General features: G+C 40.1%; 1 protein-coding gene across 1 annotated transcript in view; it reads left to right on the forward strand.

Annotated features, from left to right (window-relative positions):
* ANKRD55 (ankyrin repeat domain 55) overlaps nt 1–17,671 on the forward strand; it is a 111,239-nt gene that overhangs the window by 77,457 nt on the left and 16,111 nt on the right. Inside the window, exons 7-8 of the mRNA XM_068990728.1 lie at nt 2,403–2,587; nt 12,488–12,655. Of these exons, the coding sequence (XP_068846829.1) occupies nt 2,403–2,587; nt 12,488–12,655 (353 nt within the window). The remainder of the gene's footprint in view (nt 1–2,402; nt 2,588–12,487; nt 12,656–17,671) is intronic.

Below are 17,671 nucleotides of genomic sequence, written 5' to 3' on the forward strand. Positions count from 1 at the left end.
GTTTTCTGAATGTTGAGCTTTAAGCCAACTTTTTCACTCTCCTCTTTCACTTTCATCAAGAGGCTTTTTAGTTCCTATTCACTTTCTGCCATAAGGGTGGTGTCATCTGCATATCTGAGGTTATTGATATTTCTCCCGGCAATCTTGATTCCAGCTTGTATTTCTTCCAGTCCAGCGTTTCTCATGATGTACTCTGCATAGAAGTTAAATAAGCAGGGTGACAATATATAGCCTTGACATACTCCTTTTCCTATTTGGAACCAGTCTGTTGTTCCACGTCCAGTTCTAACTGTTGCTTCCTGACCTGCATACAGATTTCTCAAGAGGCAGGTCAGGTGCTCTGGTATTCCCATCTCTTTCAGAATTTTCCACAGTTTATTGTGATCCACACAGTCAAAGGCTTTGGCATAGTCAATAAAGCAGAAATAGATGTTTTTCTGGAACTCTCTTGCTTTTTCCATGATCCGGCGGATGTTGGCAATTTGATCTCTGGTTCCTCTGCCTTTTCTAAAACCAGCTTGAACATCAGGAAGTTCACGGTTCACGTATTGCTGAAGCCTGGCTTGGAGAATTTTGAGCATTACTTTACTAGCATGTGAGATGAGTGCAATTGTGTGGTAGTTTGAGCATTCTTTGGCATTGCCTGTCTTTGGAATTGGAATGAAAATTGACCTTTTCCAGTCGTGTGGCCACTGCTGAGTTTTCCAAATTTGCTGGCATATTGAGTGCAGCACTTTCACAGCATCATCTTTCAGGATTTGAAATAGCTCCACTGGAATTCCATCACCTCCCCTAGCTTTGTTCGTAGTGATGCTTTCTAAGGCCCACCTGACTTCACATTCCAGGATGTTATGCCCCACTTCTGTTCAAAAAGGACTTTTAACAACTAAATTACATGCAACTTCTAGCAATTTGACTATTACCAGATCATTTTGGTCATCCTTATGCCACTAGTCAGTATTCATCATTGTCATTTTGTTAAAATTAACTGCCAGCTTCTCAGGGGTCAACCTTTACAGTGAGCAGGAAACAAGATACATATACTTAATGAGGAAGTTATCTAGGTGGCCCACCCATCATGCTAGCTCTGATGTCAGTCAATTACACACATATTTATTTATTTATTTATTTTAATATAAATTTACTTTTTTAATTGGAGGTTAATTACTTTATAATATTGTATTGGTTTTGCCATACATCAACATGTATCCGCCACGATCTACACGTGTTCCCCATCCTGAACCCCCCTCCCACCTCCCTCCCCATCCCATCCCTCTGGGTCATCCCAGTGCACCAGCCCCGAGCATCCTGTATCCTGCATCGAACCTGGACTGACGATTCATTTCACATATGATAATATACATGTTTCAATGCCATTCTCCCAAATCATCCCACCCTCCCCGTCTCCCACAGAATGCAAAAGACTGTTCTATACATTTGTGTCTCTTTTGCTGTCTTGCATACAGGGTTATTGTTACCATCTCTCTAAATTCCATATACATGTGTTAGTATACTGTATTGGTGTTTTTCTTTCTGGCTTACTTCACTCTGTATAATCGGCTCCAGTTTTATCCACCTTATTAGAACTGATTCAAATGTATTCTTTTTAATGGCTGAGTAATACTCCATTGTGTATATGTACCACAGCTTTCTTATCCATTCATCTGCTGATGGACATCTAGGTTGCTTCCGTGTCCTGGCTATTATAAACAGTGCTGCGATGAACATTGGGGTACACGTGTCTCTTTCAATTCTGGTTTCCTCGGTGTGTATGCCCAGCTGTGGAATTGCCGGGTCGTATGGCAGTTCTATTTCCAGTTTTTTAAGGAATCTCCACACTGTTCTCCATAGTGGCTGTACTAGTTTGCATTCCCACCAACAGTGTAAGAGGGTTCTCTTTTCTCCACACCCTCTCCAGCATTTATTGCTTGTAGACTTTCCTCCCTGGACTTCCCAGGTGATCAACGGTAAAGAATCTGCCTGCCAGTGCAGGAGACTCAGGAGACACTGGTTCGATCCCTGAGTGGGGAAGACCCCTGGAGGACCAAATGGCAACCTACTTGAGTATTCTTGCCTGGAGAATCCCATGGACAGAGAAGCCTGGTGGGCTACAGTCCATAGGATCCAAAGAGTCAGACCCGACTAAGCACTCACATGCCTTAAGTCCTCCTTAGTTCACTAATTATGGAAGACAATTTAGCTCTTACGGGAGACAAAAATCCCTGCTGGGACTTGAGACAAGTGGAAATTTGTTGGTGGATTTGATAAAATGCATTTTATTTTTGTGTGTGTTAATTTTGAATTTTTTTTTTTTTTTGCTTTGAATTTTTATCTTAATTTGCATAGACAGGGAAGAGCACTGGATTATACATAATGGGCTTTTTTTGACTCTGTTTTTCCAGAGTGGAAATAGAATGCTGTGTTCCATCATTCTGAGCCATCACCAGGGTCCGTCCATAATCAACTACGATGATGAGAGTGGCAAGACATGCATGCACATCGCCGCAGCAGCGGGTTTCTGCGACATCATCAATGAGCTGGCAAGAGTCCCTGAGTGCAACTTGCAGGCTCTGGATGTGGACGACAGGTATCTGTGGCCACTCTGTCACCTTTTCCAAATTTTAATCTCAAAGCAAAGAAGATGTTTAAGGAGTTATCTTTTATGACTATACCCTTACTGCCAGTAATATTAATATTTATACCTGGGATTGTGACAATAAAAACTGCTCTATATTAGTCAGGACAGGAAAAACCATTGTTATGAAGAGAAACGCTGTGACTGTATTGTCAAACTTTCCACTTTTTGCGAACTGTTCTCAGAAGGCTTTCTGTATATCAGCTTCCTGCTATATGCACTTTTTGTTCTTAACAGTAAGTCTTATTTTTTTCTTTCGTTCCTGGATTATGTCATAAAATCAACAAGCTCTTGTTATCCAGAGAAGAGCACAATAGAGGGTTTGTGTTCAGAACTAGACGTGACCTTATCAGGGTTCTGTTTTGGTTTTCTTTAGTCATTAAAGATGTATTTACATAGAAAAGGAAGCTGAGTTGAGAAAGGTGAAGAGACTTGCCTAAGAGGTAATTAGCAACTAAGTGAAAACTTGTTTTTCAATCTGAGTCCAACTCTTTGCGACCCCATGGACTTCAGCATGCCAGACTTCTCTGTCCTTCACTATTTCCCACAGTTTTCTCAAATTCATATCCATTGTGTTGGTGATGCCATTCAGCCATCTCATCCTCTATTGTCTTCTTCTCTTCCTGCCCTCAATTTTTCCCAGCATCATGGTCTTTTCCACTGAGTCGGCTCTTCTCATCTGGTGGCCAGTGTTACAGCTTCAGCCTCAGCATCAGTCCTTCCACTGAGTATTCAGGATTAATTTCCTTTAGGATTATCTGGTTTGATCTCCTTTCTGTCCAAGGGACTCTCAAGAGTCTTTTCCAGCACCACAGTTGGAAAGCATCAATTCTTTGGCGCTCAGACTTCTTGATGGTCCAACTCTCACATCTATACATGACTACGGGAAAAACCACAGCTTTGACTAGACAGACCTTTGTCGGCAAAATGATGTCTTTGCTTTTTAATATGCTGACAGAAGAAGTGAGAACTACAATCCCATGGCCTCCAAAATGAAAACCCAATCACAGAAAACTAACCAAAATGATCACATGGATCACAGCTTTGTGTAACTCAAAGAAAACTTGTACCCTTGTCTTTTAAATGTAGAGTTTTTCACCTACTGGCCCTTCATCCATAATCAACTATTAGAATTTTTCAGTTACAATCCTTATCTAACCTTTGCTTCAGTTAGGCATAGACTCAATGAAAATATAAGAATAATATAAAAACAAATAAGACTGTTGAAAACAAGTATAAGGCTTGTACATTATATATGGCTTTTTTTTAACCTTTTTCTATTGAAGTGCAAATTTAGCCACCTACTTCCATGATTTTAGATTCCCCAAGAAGCACTTCCTACTACTTCCTGATACCTGAAACCCTTATAACACAGGAGAAAGAAATCTTGGGTTCCATGTAAGTCTCAGAAGCTGGAGACAGTTAACAGGATGACTTTAATTAAAATTAATATATAAATCATTGAAAGTAGACCTTTTCTAAAGAGTAGATATTGAACTTGAGCAGGTACAAAAGTAGAAGGATTTTGTTACATGAGGAGAAAAGGTGAATGATCCAAAAAGAGAAGAAAAGAACTCCTGTAGGGGGACTTCCCTGGTGGTCCAGTGGTTCAGTTCAGTTCAGTCGCTCAGTCATGTCCAACTCTTTGCGACCCCATGAATTGCAGCACACCAGGTCTCCCTGTCCATCACCAACTCCCAGAGTTCACTCAGACTCACGTCCATCAAGTCAGTGATGCCATCCAGCCATATCCTCTGTTGTCCCTTTCTCCTCCTGCCCCCAATCCCTCCCAGCATCAGAGTCTTTTCCAATGAGTCAACTCTTCACATGAGGTGGCCAAAGTACTGGAGTTTCAGCTTTAGCATCATTCCTTCCAAAGAAATCCCAGGGCTGATTGGTCCAGTGGTTAGGATGCTTTGTTTCCAATGCAGGGGGTGGGGGGTTGAACTTCGGTCAAGGAATACATGCCATGTGGCCAAATAAATAAAAGTAGAAATATATATACATTTTTAAGGAACACATTTAGGAAAAGAGGGCTAGAAAAAAAGTTTGCCTACTTAAAAATACTTCTAGAAGCAGCTCTAATACAGTATTTCCCACTTGAATTATCACATGCTTCAGTTCAGTTCAGTTTAGTCGCTCAGTTGTGTCCGACTCTTTGTGACCTCATGGACCACAGCATGGCAAGCCTCCCTGTCCATTGCCAACTCCCAGAGTTTACTCAAACTCATGTCCATTGAGTTGGTGATGCCATCCAACCATCTCATCCTCTGTCACCCCTTCTCCACTTGCCCTCAATCTTTCGCAGCATCAGGGTCTTTTCAAATGAGTCAGCTCTTTGAATCAGGTGGCCAAAGTATTGGAGTTTGAGCTTCAACATCAGTCCTTCCAATGAACAACCAGGACTGATCTCCCTTAGGATGGACTGGTTGGATCTCCTTGCAGTTCAAGGGACTCTCAAGAGTCTTCTCCAACACCACAGTTCAAAAGTATCAATTCTTCAGCGCTCAGCTTTCTTCACAGTCCAACTCTCACATCCAACCATGACCACTGGAAAAACCATAGCCTTGACTAGATGGACCTTAGTTGGCAAAGTAATGTCTCTGCTTTTCAACATGCTATCTAGGTTGGTCAGAACTCTTCTTCCAAGGAGTAAGCGTCTTCTAATTTCATGGCTGCAGTCACCATCTGCAGGGATTTTGGAGCCCAAAAAAATGAAGTCTGACACTGTTTCCACTGTTTCCCCATCTATTTCCCATGAAGTGATGGAACCAGATGCCATGATCTTCGTTTTCTGAATGTTGAGCTTTAAGCCAACTTTTTCACTCTCCTCTTTCACTTTCATCAAGAGGCTTTTGAGTTCCTCTTCACTTTCTGCCATAAGGGTGGTGTCATCTGCATATCTGAGGTTATTGATATTTCTCCCGGCAGTCTTGATTCCAGCTTGTGCTTCTTCCAGTCCAGCGTTTCTCATGATGTACTCTGCATAGAAGTTAAATAAGCAGGGTGACAATATACAGCCTTGACATACTCCTTTTCCTATTTGGAACCAGTCTGTTGTTCCATGTCCAGTTCTAACTGTTGCTTCCTGACCTGCATACAAATTTCTCAAGAGGCAGGTCAGGTGGTCTGGTATTCCCATCTCTCTCAGAATTTTCCACAGTTTATTGTGATCCACACAGTCAAAGGCTTTGGCATAGTCAATAAAGCAGAAATAGATGTTTTTCTGGAACTCTCTTGCTTTTTCATGATCCAGCAGATGTTGTCAAGTGGATCTCTGGTTCCTCTGCCTTTTCTAAAACCAGCTTGAACATCTGGAAGTTCACTGTTCACGTATTGCTGAAGCCTGGCTTGGAGAATTTTGAGCATTATTTTACTACCATGTGAGACGAATCCAATTGTGCAGTAGTTTGAGCATTCTTTCACATTGCCTTCCTTTGAGATTGAAATGAAAACTGACCTTTTCCAGTCCTGTGGCCACTGCTGAGTTTTCCAAATTTGCTGGCAAATTGAGTGCAGCACTTTCACAGCATCATCTTTCAGGATTTGAAATAGCTCAACTGGAATTCCATCACCTCCACTAACTTTGTTTGTAGTAATGCTTCCTAGGCCCACTTGACTTCACATTCCAGGATGTCTGGCTCTAGGTGAGTGATCACACCATTGTGATTATCTTGGTTGTGAAGATCTGTTTTGTACAGTTCTTCTGTGTATTCTTGCCACCTGTTCTTAATATCTTCTGCTTCTATTGGATCCATACCATTTCTGTCCTTTATCGAGCCCATCTTTGCATGAAATTTTCCTTTGGTATCTCTAATTTTCTTGAAGAGATCTCTAGTCTTTCCCATTCTGTTGTTTTCCTCTATTTCTTTGCATTGATCCCTGAAGAAGGCTTTCTTATCTCTTCTTGCTATTCTTTGGAACTCTGCATTCAGATGCTTATATATTTCCTTTTCTCCTTTGCTTTTCCTTTCTCTTCTTTTCACAGCTATTTGTAAGGCCTCCCCAGACAGCCATTTTTCTTTTTTGCATTTCTTTTCCATGGGAGTGGTCTTGATCCCTGTCTCCTGTACAGACCTAAAATATGCTGTTTAGGTTGGTCATAACTTTCCTTCCAAAGAGTAAGCATCTTTTAATTTCATGGCTGCAGTCACCATCTGCAGTCATTTTGGAGCCCCCCCAAAATAAAGTCAGCCATTGTTTCCCCTGTTTCCCTATCAATTTGCCCTGAAGTGATGGGACCAGATGGCATGATCTTAGTTTTCTGAATGTTGAGTTTTAAGCCAACTTTTTCACTCTCCTCTTTCACTTTCATCAAGAGGCTCTTTAGTTCTTCTTCACTTTCTGCCATAAGGGTGGTGTCATCTGCTTATCTGTGGTTATTGATATTTCTCCCATGCTTAGGAGAGAAAATTTAGTTCCCCAGTCTCAGGGAAGAAAGTATATCCAAAGGGAGTAAGAAAGTGCAAAAGATTGGGCCCTACAAGGGTTCAAAGTGAAGTAAAATCTCAAGAAGGGTCTAGTTTCTGCTCCAGAGCTCAGCTCATCCTGCTCTTCATTTTGTTTCAGTTTCTGCATCCTGCATTGTATAGCTCTACCTTCACATTGACACGTAAGCTTGTGTTAGTATTTTAGCTAAGCTTACGTTTATTATTTGTGTTAGTAGAGAATTTTTTAAATTTTTCATAGGTTTAAGTATTGAAGCATTTGCAACAATTGTGGCTTCACTTCCCTTCTTTTTTTATCCAGATAGAAAGTTTTTGAGAAAAGGGAAGAAAAATAAGGCAATGATATTTAAAAATAAAAAAAAGAGGATGAGGGAAAATATGAGGGAACTTGTCCTCCTAGATTATTAAAACACATCATAAATCTATGACATTTTAAAACATTTTGGTGCTAGCCTAAGATTGATGGTACAGAACACACAACTCATAAATAGCTTGTATAGCTTAAAGGGCCCAAATTTCATCAGTCTATGAAGTCATGCTTTCCTTTAGCACCCAAGTCATTTATCTTCAGGAAGGAGAGTCTTTAATCAAACTCTCCTCCTTACATACTTCTGGGAATTATCTAGGGAATGTTTGCATGTGCAATAAGTGGTTCCTTGGCTTCTGACACCTTACCAACACTGCATTCTTATACCTATCATCTCCTGTCATTCAGAGACTGCCTTATCAGCCCACTGCTTGTCTCTGATGAATTTCTTCTGAATCATGGGCCCTGGTTCTCCAGCTCCTCACTGTGATAACTGAGTCCAATCTGCTATGTTTGAAGACTCTCCTGAAGCTTAGAGATAAGAAAGGGACTACAGCTTACATAACTTGAAACTGGATACTACATATTGCTCACAAAGGCTCTATGTGTATTAGTTAGAACTTATCTATGCTTCTCTTGTTTCTGCAAAATAATTTTTTCCCTGTGTCCTTCTGGACCTCTTTTTCCATGCTGATGTTCAGAATGATCTCAGGGTGCCTCAGCCTGCCTCACGAGAAGCAGGGCTTCAATTCCTGGCTAGAGATTGAGGTCGGGTTGCAGCAGTGAGAGAGCTGAATCCTAGCCACTAGACCAAAGATCAGGGACAAGGCTCTGGCCCTTCAACATGCAGAAAAATAATTCCCACAAAGATAGAAAGTAGTGAAATAGGTAAAGTATTTATTAGGAGGAAAAAGAATACAGTATATGTGGATAGACACACAGGCAGACTCAGAGGAAGAATTGCACCCTCACGGCAGTTTAAGTTACTTATATGGGGCATTTCCTCCAGGTTTCCTTGGCCAATCATTTTAATTTGCCTGGTTCAGAGTTCATATCTGTTATATCTCAGGATTCTCCCATGTGCGCACACACATCTCTTAGCCAAGATGAAAGAGGTCTATGGGTGGGTGGCATCAGCATCACTCCCGTTTTTACCTCCAAGAAGCCTTTCTTTGTATGTGCAGTTAGGAGGTCTCCTGACTTCAAAAAATGAGAAATATGTGGGCTCTTATCTTCTGTGTGGGCAGGGCCCAGCCTCCTCTCTCAGTTGTCCTGCTATTGATAGTTTGTAGTTTCTGCCCACAGGGAATGAATCTCTAAACTTTACCCTGGGGACCATCTACCTCCTGCCTCAAGAGAAATTAATATAATCACTCTTCAATTCAGTTCAGTCACTCAGTCGTGTCCGTTTGCAACCCCATGGACTGCAGCAGGCCAGCCTTCCCTATCCATCACCAACTCCCAGAGCTTGCTCAAACTCATGTCCATAGACTCAATGATACCATCCAACCATCTCATCCTCTATCATCCCCTTCTCCTCCTGCCTTCAATCTTTCCCAGCAATAGGGTCTTTTCCAATGAATCAGTTCTTCTCATCAGGTAGCCAAAGTATTGGAGTTTCAGCTTCAGCATTAGTCCTTCCAATGGATATTCAGGACTGATTTCCTTTAGGATGGACTGGTTGGATTTCCTTGCAGTCCAAGGGACTCTCAAGAGTCTTCTGCAACACCACAGTTCAAAAGCACCAATTCTTTGGTGCTCAGCTTTCTTCATAGTCCAGCTCTCACATCCATACATGACTACTGGAAAAACCATAACTTTGACTAGACGGACCTTTGTTGGCAAAGTAATGTCTCTGCTTTTTAATATGCTGTCTAGGTTGGTGATAGTTTTTCTTTCAAGGAGAAAGCATCTTTTAATTTCATGACTGCAGTCACCATCTGCAGTGATTTTGGAGCCCCCAAAAAGAAAGTCTTTCACTGTTTATATTGTTTCCCCATCTATTTGCCATGAAGTTATGGGACCATTAGTACAGTCACTCCGCAATTGTCATAAGGAAGTATTTCACAATGTGCCAAAGAGAATTGTCACGTGTTGATAAACCTGACTGCACTGATGTTCAACCCTCCATCTACTGAATTTATTGGCAATATATTCTCTAATCAGGAGGGTATAATATGGCTGGTGCCTTATCTTGTTTCATAATAAATATTGTCTGGAGACCTCTCAAATAGAATAGAATGAATCATATCTTGTACAAGCTCAAATAAGCAGTGCAATTGATGACTATCTTGAAGAAATATATGGTCCTATATTAAGTGTCCTCAAATTGCTGTCCATATCATAACATGAGGAGGATGCTTGATTGACACAGGACACAGTCTACCCATGGGGACTCTGGTCATACTGTGGACATGGCTACTCTCCCAATACTAAGTCCTGAGCCCCTTCACAGATAGACCCAACTGAGTCCTTCTCTGTCTGGCCCCTAGACTGCCTCCATGTCTGAGAGACCTCTTGGCTCTTCAGGGGTGGTCATCTGCCAGGGGTCAAGCCCCAGAATGAAACCAAGGAGAGGCCTCCCATGCCTTCTTTTCCTGCCCCAGGATTGATCCTCTCCCAGACTGACTGACAGGAAGAATAGCCCTTCTCTTCCTGGGAAACCCCATTCACAGAAATGTATCTGTCACCATTCCCTTCTTTAGCCCCCCAGGGTCCCACTGTCCAGACACACCACACAGACATCCCCAACCACCTACTTCCCAGCATCTCTGCCAAAGAAGCAAGGTTCAGGTCCCCTTTGTTCTTGAGTCCAAATGTCCTTTATGCTCTTATCACCTTCTTGTCCCATTTGCCTTGATAGTTCTTTCTACAGCTGGGGAACTGTTTTGCTCCACATCTGCTCTCAGTTCTGGGCTTGGCTTTTGGAAACAGAAAGACACTGACTATTTCTCTTATCTACCCTGATATATCCCTCCCTTAAAGTTGAGCATAAAGTCAACCATATCTTTGTATGGAGGAAAGGGGATGGGTAGAAAAGTATGTGTACAGTTCAGGATCTTAAAATTTGATCACACTGCATTAATAAATGGTATTGAGAAAAACTGGCTATATAACTGGAAAAATGGTCAGATTGGTTGCACATCTCACCATACATATCAGAATACACATTCAGATACACGTGCAGTTTTGTTTAAATACAAATAAATCTAGAATAAAATATTGGTTTCCTATTTATTTACGTTAGTAAACTACTTTTTTGGGATGTATAGTTCTATGAATTTTAACACATTCATGCCATCACCACAAGGCAGATCCAAAACAATGCCATCAATTCCAACACCGACTCAGGTTGTCCTTTTATAGTCAAGGCTTCCCCCATCTCCAAGCTCTGGCAGCCATGGATTAGTTCTCTCTCTTGGGTTTTGCCTTTTCCAGAATGTCATGCAAATGGAAATATACAATATGTAATCTTTTGAGATTGCTGTATTTCACCTGGTAGAATGCACTTGAGATTCATCTATGTTCCATATACCAGTAGGCTATTCTTTTTACTGCTGAGTAGTATTCCATTTTGTGGATAAATTATAGTTTGTCCATCCACCCATTGAAGAACATTGGGTTGTTTATACTTTTGGATGATTACAGACAGTACAGCTATAAACATTTGTGTATAAGTTTTTGTGTAAACATAAGTTTTCATTTCTCGAGTTATAGATATAGACATGAGATTGCTTGGCCATATGGTAAGTATGCTTAACTTTAGAAGGAACTGACAAACTATTTTCTGGTGTGGCTGCTTCTAAAAAATGTATAAAAGTTCAAGTTGCCCTGAATCTTCATCCATACATGTATTGCCAGGTTGTTTGTTTTTTTTAACTTTTTTTTTTTCATTGAAGTATAGTTGATTTACAATGTTGTGTCCATCTCTGCTATATAGCAAAGTGACTCAGTTATACATATATATAAATCCTTTTTTAAAAAAATTTAGCCATTTAAATCAGTATGTAGTGATATCTCATGTAGTTTTAATTTGCATTTCTCTGAATGAAAAATGTTACTGAGCATCTTTTCGTGTGCTTGTTTACCAATTTATACACTTTCTTTGATAAAGTGTTCAATCTTTTGCTAGTTTTTAAAATCGATCTGTATATATATTTTTTATTGTTCAGTTTTTAAATACTTTACATACTCTCTTTGTTGGATGTGTAATTTGCAAATATTTTCTCCCAGTCTCTGGCTTTTTTTTTTTTTTTTTAAGAAAATGATGGTTTTGCCACTTATCAAAGGTTTAAACACTGGTGAGTATGTATTTACCTTCTGGCTAATGAAGAACTTTCTAAAACGTAAAATCATGAAACAAATAAAAAATGAAGAGGTAAATAAATGTGGTAATTTCTTAAAATTTTTATGGAAAGCCACTAAAAAAAATTAAAAGCTAAGTAACAAATTAGAGGAAATATTTTCATAAACCTAACTAGAAAAAACCCAATACCTTAAATATTTTAAAAGCTTATATGAGTTAGTAAGAAAAGCTAACAACCTCATAGAAAAATGGATATAAGGCATTAAGGGTCATTTCAATGAAGAAACTAAAATGTCAAATAAACATGTATTTCAAATGTTCTTCCTCATGTTGTTTAAAGAAATGCAGATTCAACAACACTGAAGTACTAATTTTGCCTACCGAGTTGGCAAAGATCTTTAAAGATGTTGATAACACTTCATATTAGGAAGGAGTAGGGACACAGCTGGTAGTAGGAAAAAACTGAGTCAGTTTTCTTGGAAGGCAATCCTGGCACTATGTATAAAGAGCCTTCAAATTGTTCATACCCTTTGACCCACTACTTCCTTTTTGAGGAAATTCACAGAAAGACCAAAGAAGGGGAAAGGCCACAGAGTATCAGAATTAGAGGAGAGGCCTCTACACACATACACCATCACCCTGAAACCCCATTTAGTGCAACCATTTCCACACTGTAAGTAGCAATAAGTCTGTCCTGCCAGGACCCACCTTTGAGCGGGAGCTGTTGTCAGCTAGGTAACCTGTATCATTCATGTACTCAGACACTTGTGCTGTCCCCCGCGGCCCCCCAGGACACCTCTGCACTGGGCTGCAGCTGCAGGGAAAGCAGACTGTGTGCAGTCACTGCTGGAGCTGGGAATGGACAGCAACCTGCGAGACATCAATGAGAGCACGCCCCTGGCTTATGCCCTATACTGCGGCCACACCGACTGTGTCAAGCTCCTCTCCCAAGAGAGCAGGTGAGCACACCAGGAGGCACTCATTTTTTTCTTCGTCTCAAAGATTTATAAAATTGGATGCAACTGTCTAAACTGCCAAAACCAGCACAAAACGATCTATAACTTAATAACTGTGTTTGCCATTGCCAACTACGAATTGGTACTTGCCATCTACCTCTACAAGGATTAAACCATGCGCTGCTGCAGCTGCTGACTTTCAACAGCCCCACCACTGAAAGGAGCTCAAGGTGGAGAGCAGAAATGAAGCTCTCTGTGCTCTGGAATAACTGACAGAACAGGTCTCTAGATAGTTAGATGTTTTCAGGAACCAATGTTATGAGCTCAATTCTTGCATCTCCTCATATCTAGAAAAGCACAAAAATCTTTCATGGTGACAACTGTTCCTCATGACTAGCAATAAGTGCCTGCAAAAACTGTGTGCTTGATGGCATGTACTTCCCCTTCACCAAAACCTTCCCAGCCACCTCTGCTCACCGCTCTGAGCAGTTTCTCAAAGTGAACAGAAATGCTGTCTCTTGGGCTATAGTCCTCATTTTCCCCCAAATAAATAGTGACTCACAATTCTCATGTTGTGCATTTTTTTTCAATTGACACCATTACCTAACAATGATATGTCCTTGAATCTGTGGAGCAAAATGGTAGTAGTAAGCCTGAATGTATCAGCCTAACATTTACTGAACTCTAATCTCTTCTTTCTGTTTTCTCTCTTCCCACATCCATTTAGGCAATATACTAATTGCTCTTTTGCCTAAGTCAGCATTTCTCCAAATCTTTGTTCTCAGCACCCATTTATACTCAAAAATTATGGAGGATCCAAAAGAACTTTTGTTTATGTGAGTTACACCTATCAATATTTATGGCATGAAACTAAAACTGAGACACTTTTGATAAAATATTTACTTAGTAACCTAAAGTGATAGTAACCCATTACACGTTAAGATTAATACCATATTTTTAGTTAAAAATAAACTATTCTTCAAAACCAACCAGAAAAAGTGTAATGAAAAGAGCAGCTTTATTCTTCTTTACTCTTCAAGTCTCCTTGATAGCTTTATAGAAGCTTAATAGAATACAGCGGGATTCCCACATCTGCTCTGCATTCAATCCATTGCAACGTGACTGTTTTGACTGAAGTGTAGGAAAATAATCTGGCCTCACATAGACACAGAGGTAAAAAATGGGAGGTGTATTTTAATAGACTTTTCAGATAACTATGGATAATTTTCCTCTGATGCTACACCAAAACTTGACAAGTAGTATTAGGTTGGTACAAAAGTAATTGCAGTTTTACACTGTTGAACTTTGCCATTTGATATTGGGATACATTCTTAAATAAATGTGGTTATGTTATACAACATTTTAATGTTCATTTCTCACTTTATGCCTTTTTCCTAATGACTTATTATTTGCTGTTTCTTTTATATCGATTTTGACTATAGAAATGTTGTTAGGCAAAAAGCAAATTTGAATGATTTTTTTATTCGAGTTAAAAATGGGTTGCAAAGAAGCAGAAACAACTTGCAACATCAACAACACATTTGGGCTAGGAACAGCTAATGAATGTATAGTGCAGTGGTGGTTCAAGAAGTTTTGCAAAGGAGATGAGAGCCTTGACGACAAGGAACACAGTGGTTGACCATCAGAAGTTGACAATGAGCAACTGAGAGCCATCATCAAAACTGATCCTCTTACAACTACATGAGAAGTTTCCAAAGACTTCAGTATTGACCATTCTACGGCTATTTGGCATTTGAAGCAAATTGGAAAGGTGAAAAAGCTCAATAAGTGGATGCCTCATGAGCTGACCAGAAATTAAAAAAAAAAAATTGTCATCTTAAAACATCATCTTCTCTTGTTCTATGCAACAAGAAACTATTTCTTGATCAGATTATGGCATGCAAAAAAAGTGAATTTCAGATGATAACCAGTGATGACCAGCTCAGTGGTTGGACCAAGAAGCCCCAAAGCACTTCCCAAAGCCAAAGGTACACTGAAAAAAGGTTATGGTCACTGTTTGGTGGTCTGCTGCTCGAGTGATCCGTGACAGCTTTCTGAATCCCAACAAAACCATTACATCTGAGATGTACGCTCAGGAAATCAATGAGATTCACTGAAAACTGCAATGCCTGCAGCCAACACTGATCAACAGAAAGAGCCTTGTTTTTCTCTATGACAATGCCCGACCACATGTCACACAACCACTGCTTCAAAAGTTGAATGAACTGGGCTACAGAGTTTAGCCTCATCTGCATTATTCACCCGACCTCTTGCCAACCGACTACGACTTCAAGCATCTCGACTTTTTTTTTTTTACTTTATTTTGCTTAACAATACTGTATTGGTTTTGCCATACATTGACATGAATCAGCCACGGGTGTACATGAGTTCCCAATCCTGAACCCCCCTCCCACCTCCCACCCCATATCATCTCTCTGGATCACCCCCGTGCACCAGCCCCAAGCATCCTGTATCCTGCATCGAACCTAGACTGGTGATTCCTTTCTTACATGATAGTATACATGTTTCAATGCCATTCTCCCAAATCATCCCACCCTCTCCCTCTCCCACAGGGTCCAAAAGTCTGTTCTAAACATCTGTGTCTCTTTTGCTGTCTCACATACAGGGTTATCATTACCATCTTTCTAAATTCCATATATATGTGTTAGTATACTGTATTGGTGTTTTTCTTTCTGGCTTACTTCACTCTGTATAATAGGCTCGTTTCATCCACCTCATTAGAACTGATTCAAATGTATTCTTTTTAATGGCTGAGTAATACTCCATTGTGTATATGAACCACAGCTTTCTTATCCATTCATCCGCTGATGGACATATAGGTTGCTTCCGTGTCCTGGCTATTATAAACAGTGCTGCGATGAACATTGGGGTACACGTGTCTCTTTCAATTCTGGTTTCCTCGGTGTGTATGCCCAGCAGTGGGATTGCTGGGTCGTATGGCATTCTATTTCCAGTTTTTTAAGGAATCTCCACACCGTTCTCCATAGTGGCTGTACTAGTCTGCATTCCCACCAACAGTGTAAGAGAATTCCCTTTTTATAGGGGAAATGCTTCCACAGCCAGCAGGAGGCAGAAGATGCTTTCCAACAGTTCATCGAATCCCAAAGCATGGATTTTTTCACTACAGGAATAAACAAACTTCTATCTCATTGGCAAAAATGTGTTGATTATAATGGTTCTTATTTTGATTAATAAAGATGGGTTTGAGCCTAGTTATAATCACTTAAAATTTATGGTCCGAAGCCACAATTATTTTTGTACCAATCTAATAGTTTCCCAAAGATCAGTTGCAGTGTGGACTTTGTCACCTTATCAGTGAACTTTTCGAATTCTGTTACACTGAAATCCATTCATCTCTCTAGCACCTTAAATGTGTCTTATACCTATGCATGATTTTATATCTTGCATTGGTCATTTGAAAAACATTGGTGTGCTTAATTATGGAAGATCTTCCATTAAATAATACATTTCATTTTACAACATTAGAAAAAAAATCACATTTATTAATGTCACCACCGATCTCATCAGAAAAGGTTTTATGTATCAGGAAGCTATCAAGCTCAAAGTATGCATACAAATTTTCCAAAATTTCTAATTTTTGCATGAAAGCTAGATTTTTGTCATTGGCAATAATACTGTCAATTGTTTACCTTGAAATGACAGACTCACTCTGTTCATTTTTGAAAAATCAAATGCCCAACTCCAAATAACCATAGCTTGCCTAGAAGCCATTGAAATGATGTTTCATGGGGGAAAAAAGTATCTAGTTCAGCTCAAACAATCCCACAAATGTTTTACCTCAAAACATCCATCATATCTTAGTATAGAGTTGTTGTTTAGTCGCTCAGTCATGTCCAACTCTTTGTGAACCCATGCACTGCAGCACTCCAGGCTCCCCTGTAGTTCTCCCAGAGTTTGCTCAGACTCATGTCCATTGAGTCGGTGATGCCAGTATACAGCAGAATTGCTTATGAGTACTTTCTATTTTGTCTAAAAAAAAAAGGCATCTCAAAAATCAATATTATTAAATTAAATGGCAGTTTTGTTTTAATGAAAGTCTATTGTTACTACTACCTTGATTTGTGCCAAGGAGCCCATTGTTTTGCCCATTTGCTCTCTTGCATGCTTGGTGTAAAAAGCAGTCCAGTGAAAAAGACATCTTGATATTATTATGAATATAGTTTTAACCTCATGAGGCCTGTCGGAGACCTCACCTCCAGGGTTCAATGGACCACACTTTGAGACCTACTGGCCAAAATCACAACCTTAATAGGAAGAGGAAATTGATTATAGAAGATGCTGAAGTAGCATTGCTGCTGCTGCTAAGTCACTTCAGTCGTGTCCGACTCTGTGCGACCCCATAGACGGCAGCCCACCAGGCTCCCCGTCCCTGGGACTCTCCAACCAAGAATACTGGAGTGGGTTGCCATTTCCTTCTCCAATGCATGAAAGTGAAAAGTGAAAGGGAAGTCGCTCAGTCATGTCCGACTCTTAGCGACCCCATGGACTACAGCCTACCAGGCTCCTCCGCCCATGGGATTTTCCAGGCAAGAAAACTAGCATTTAGTTAATTTAATTAGCACAGGGGCATATTCTATATGGGAAAACTTGCAGGAATGCTAGAGATCTCCTGGGGTTCTCTCTCTGCTAATGTCAGGAGTGCAGAATCTGTGTTTCGTATTTCACAAAGCCTTTTGGAAGGTGAAAGGAGGAAGATAAAAATTCATCACAGGAATAAAGATTCAATTATACACTGTGTGACCTACAGGAAAAAGAAAAAATTTCATTATATGTGGCCAAAATGAGGAGTGATACTTTTCAAACCACAGGTTACAATATCTCACTGCAAAAAGAAATGTTGCAATATTGCTTTTAGGGCATGCACGCAGGTCCGGTTTCATCATTAACTCATACCGCAGAAAGCACTAATCAATTGTGGCCTCAAAAGAGAATAATACAGAACTTTCCAAGCAACAAAAACAGCATAGTGCCTCAGGG

This window comes from Capricornis sumatraensis, chromosome 18, assembly GCF_032405125.1.
Source record: "Capricornis sumatraensis isolate serow.1 chromosome 18, serow.2, whole genome shotgun sequence".
NCBI lineage: Eukaryota > Metazoa > Chordata > Mammalia > Artiodactyla > Bovidae > Capricornis > Capricornis sumatraensis.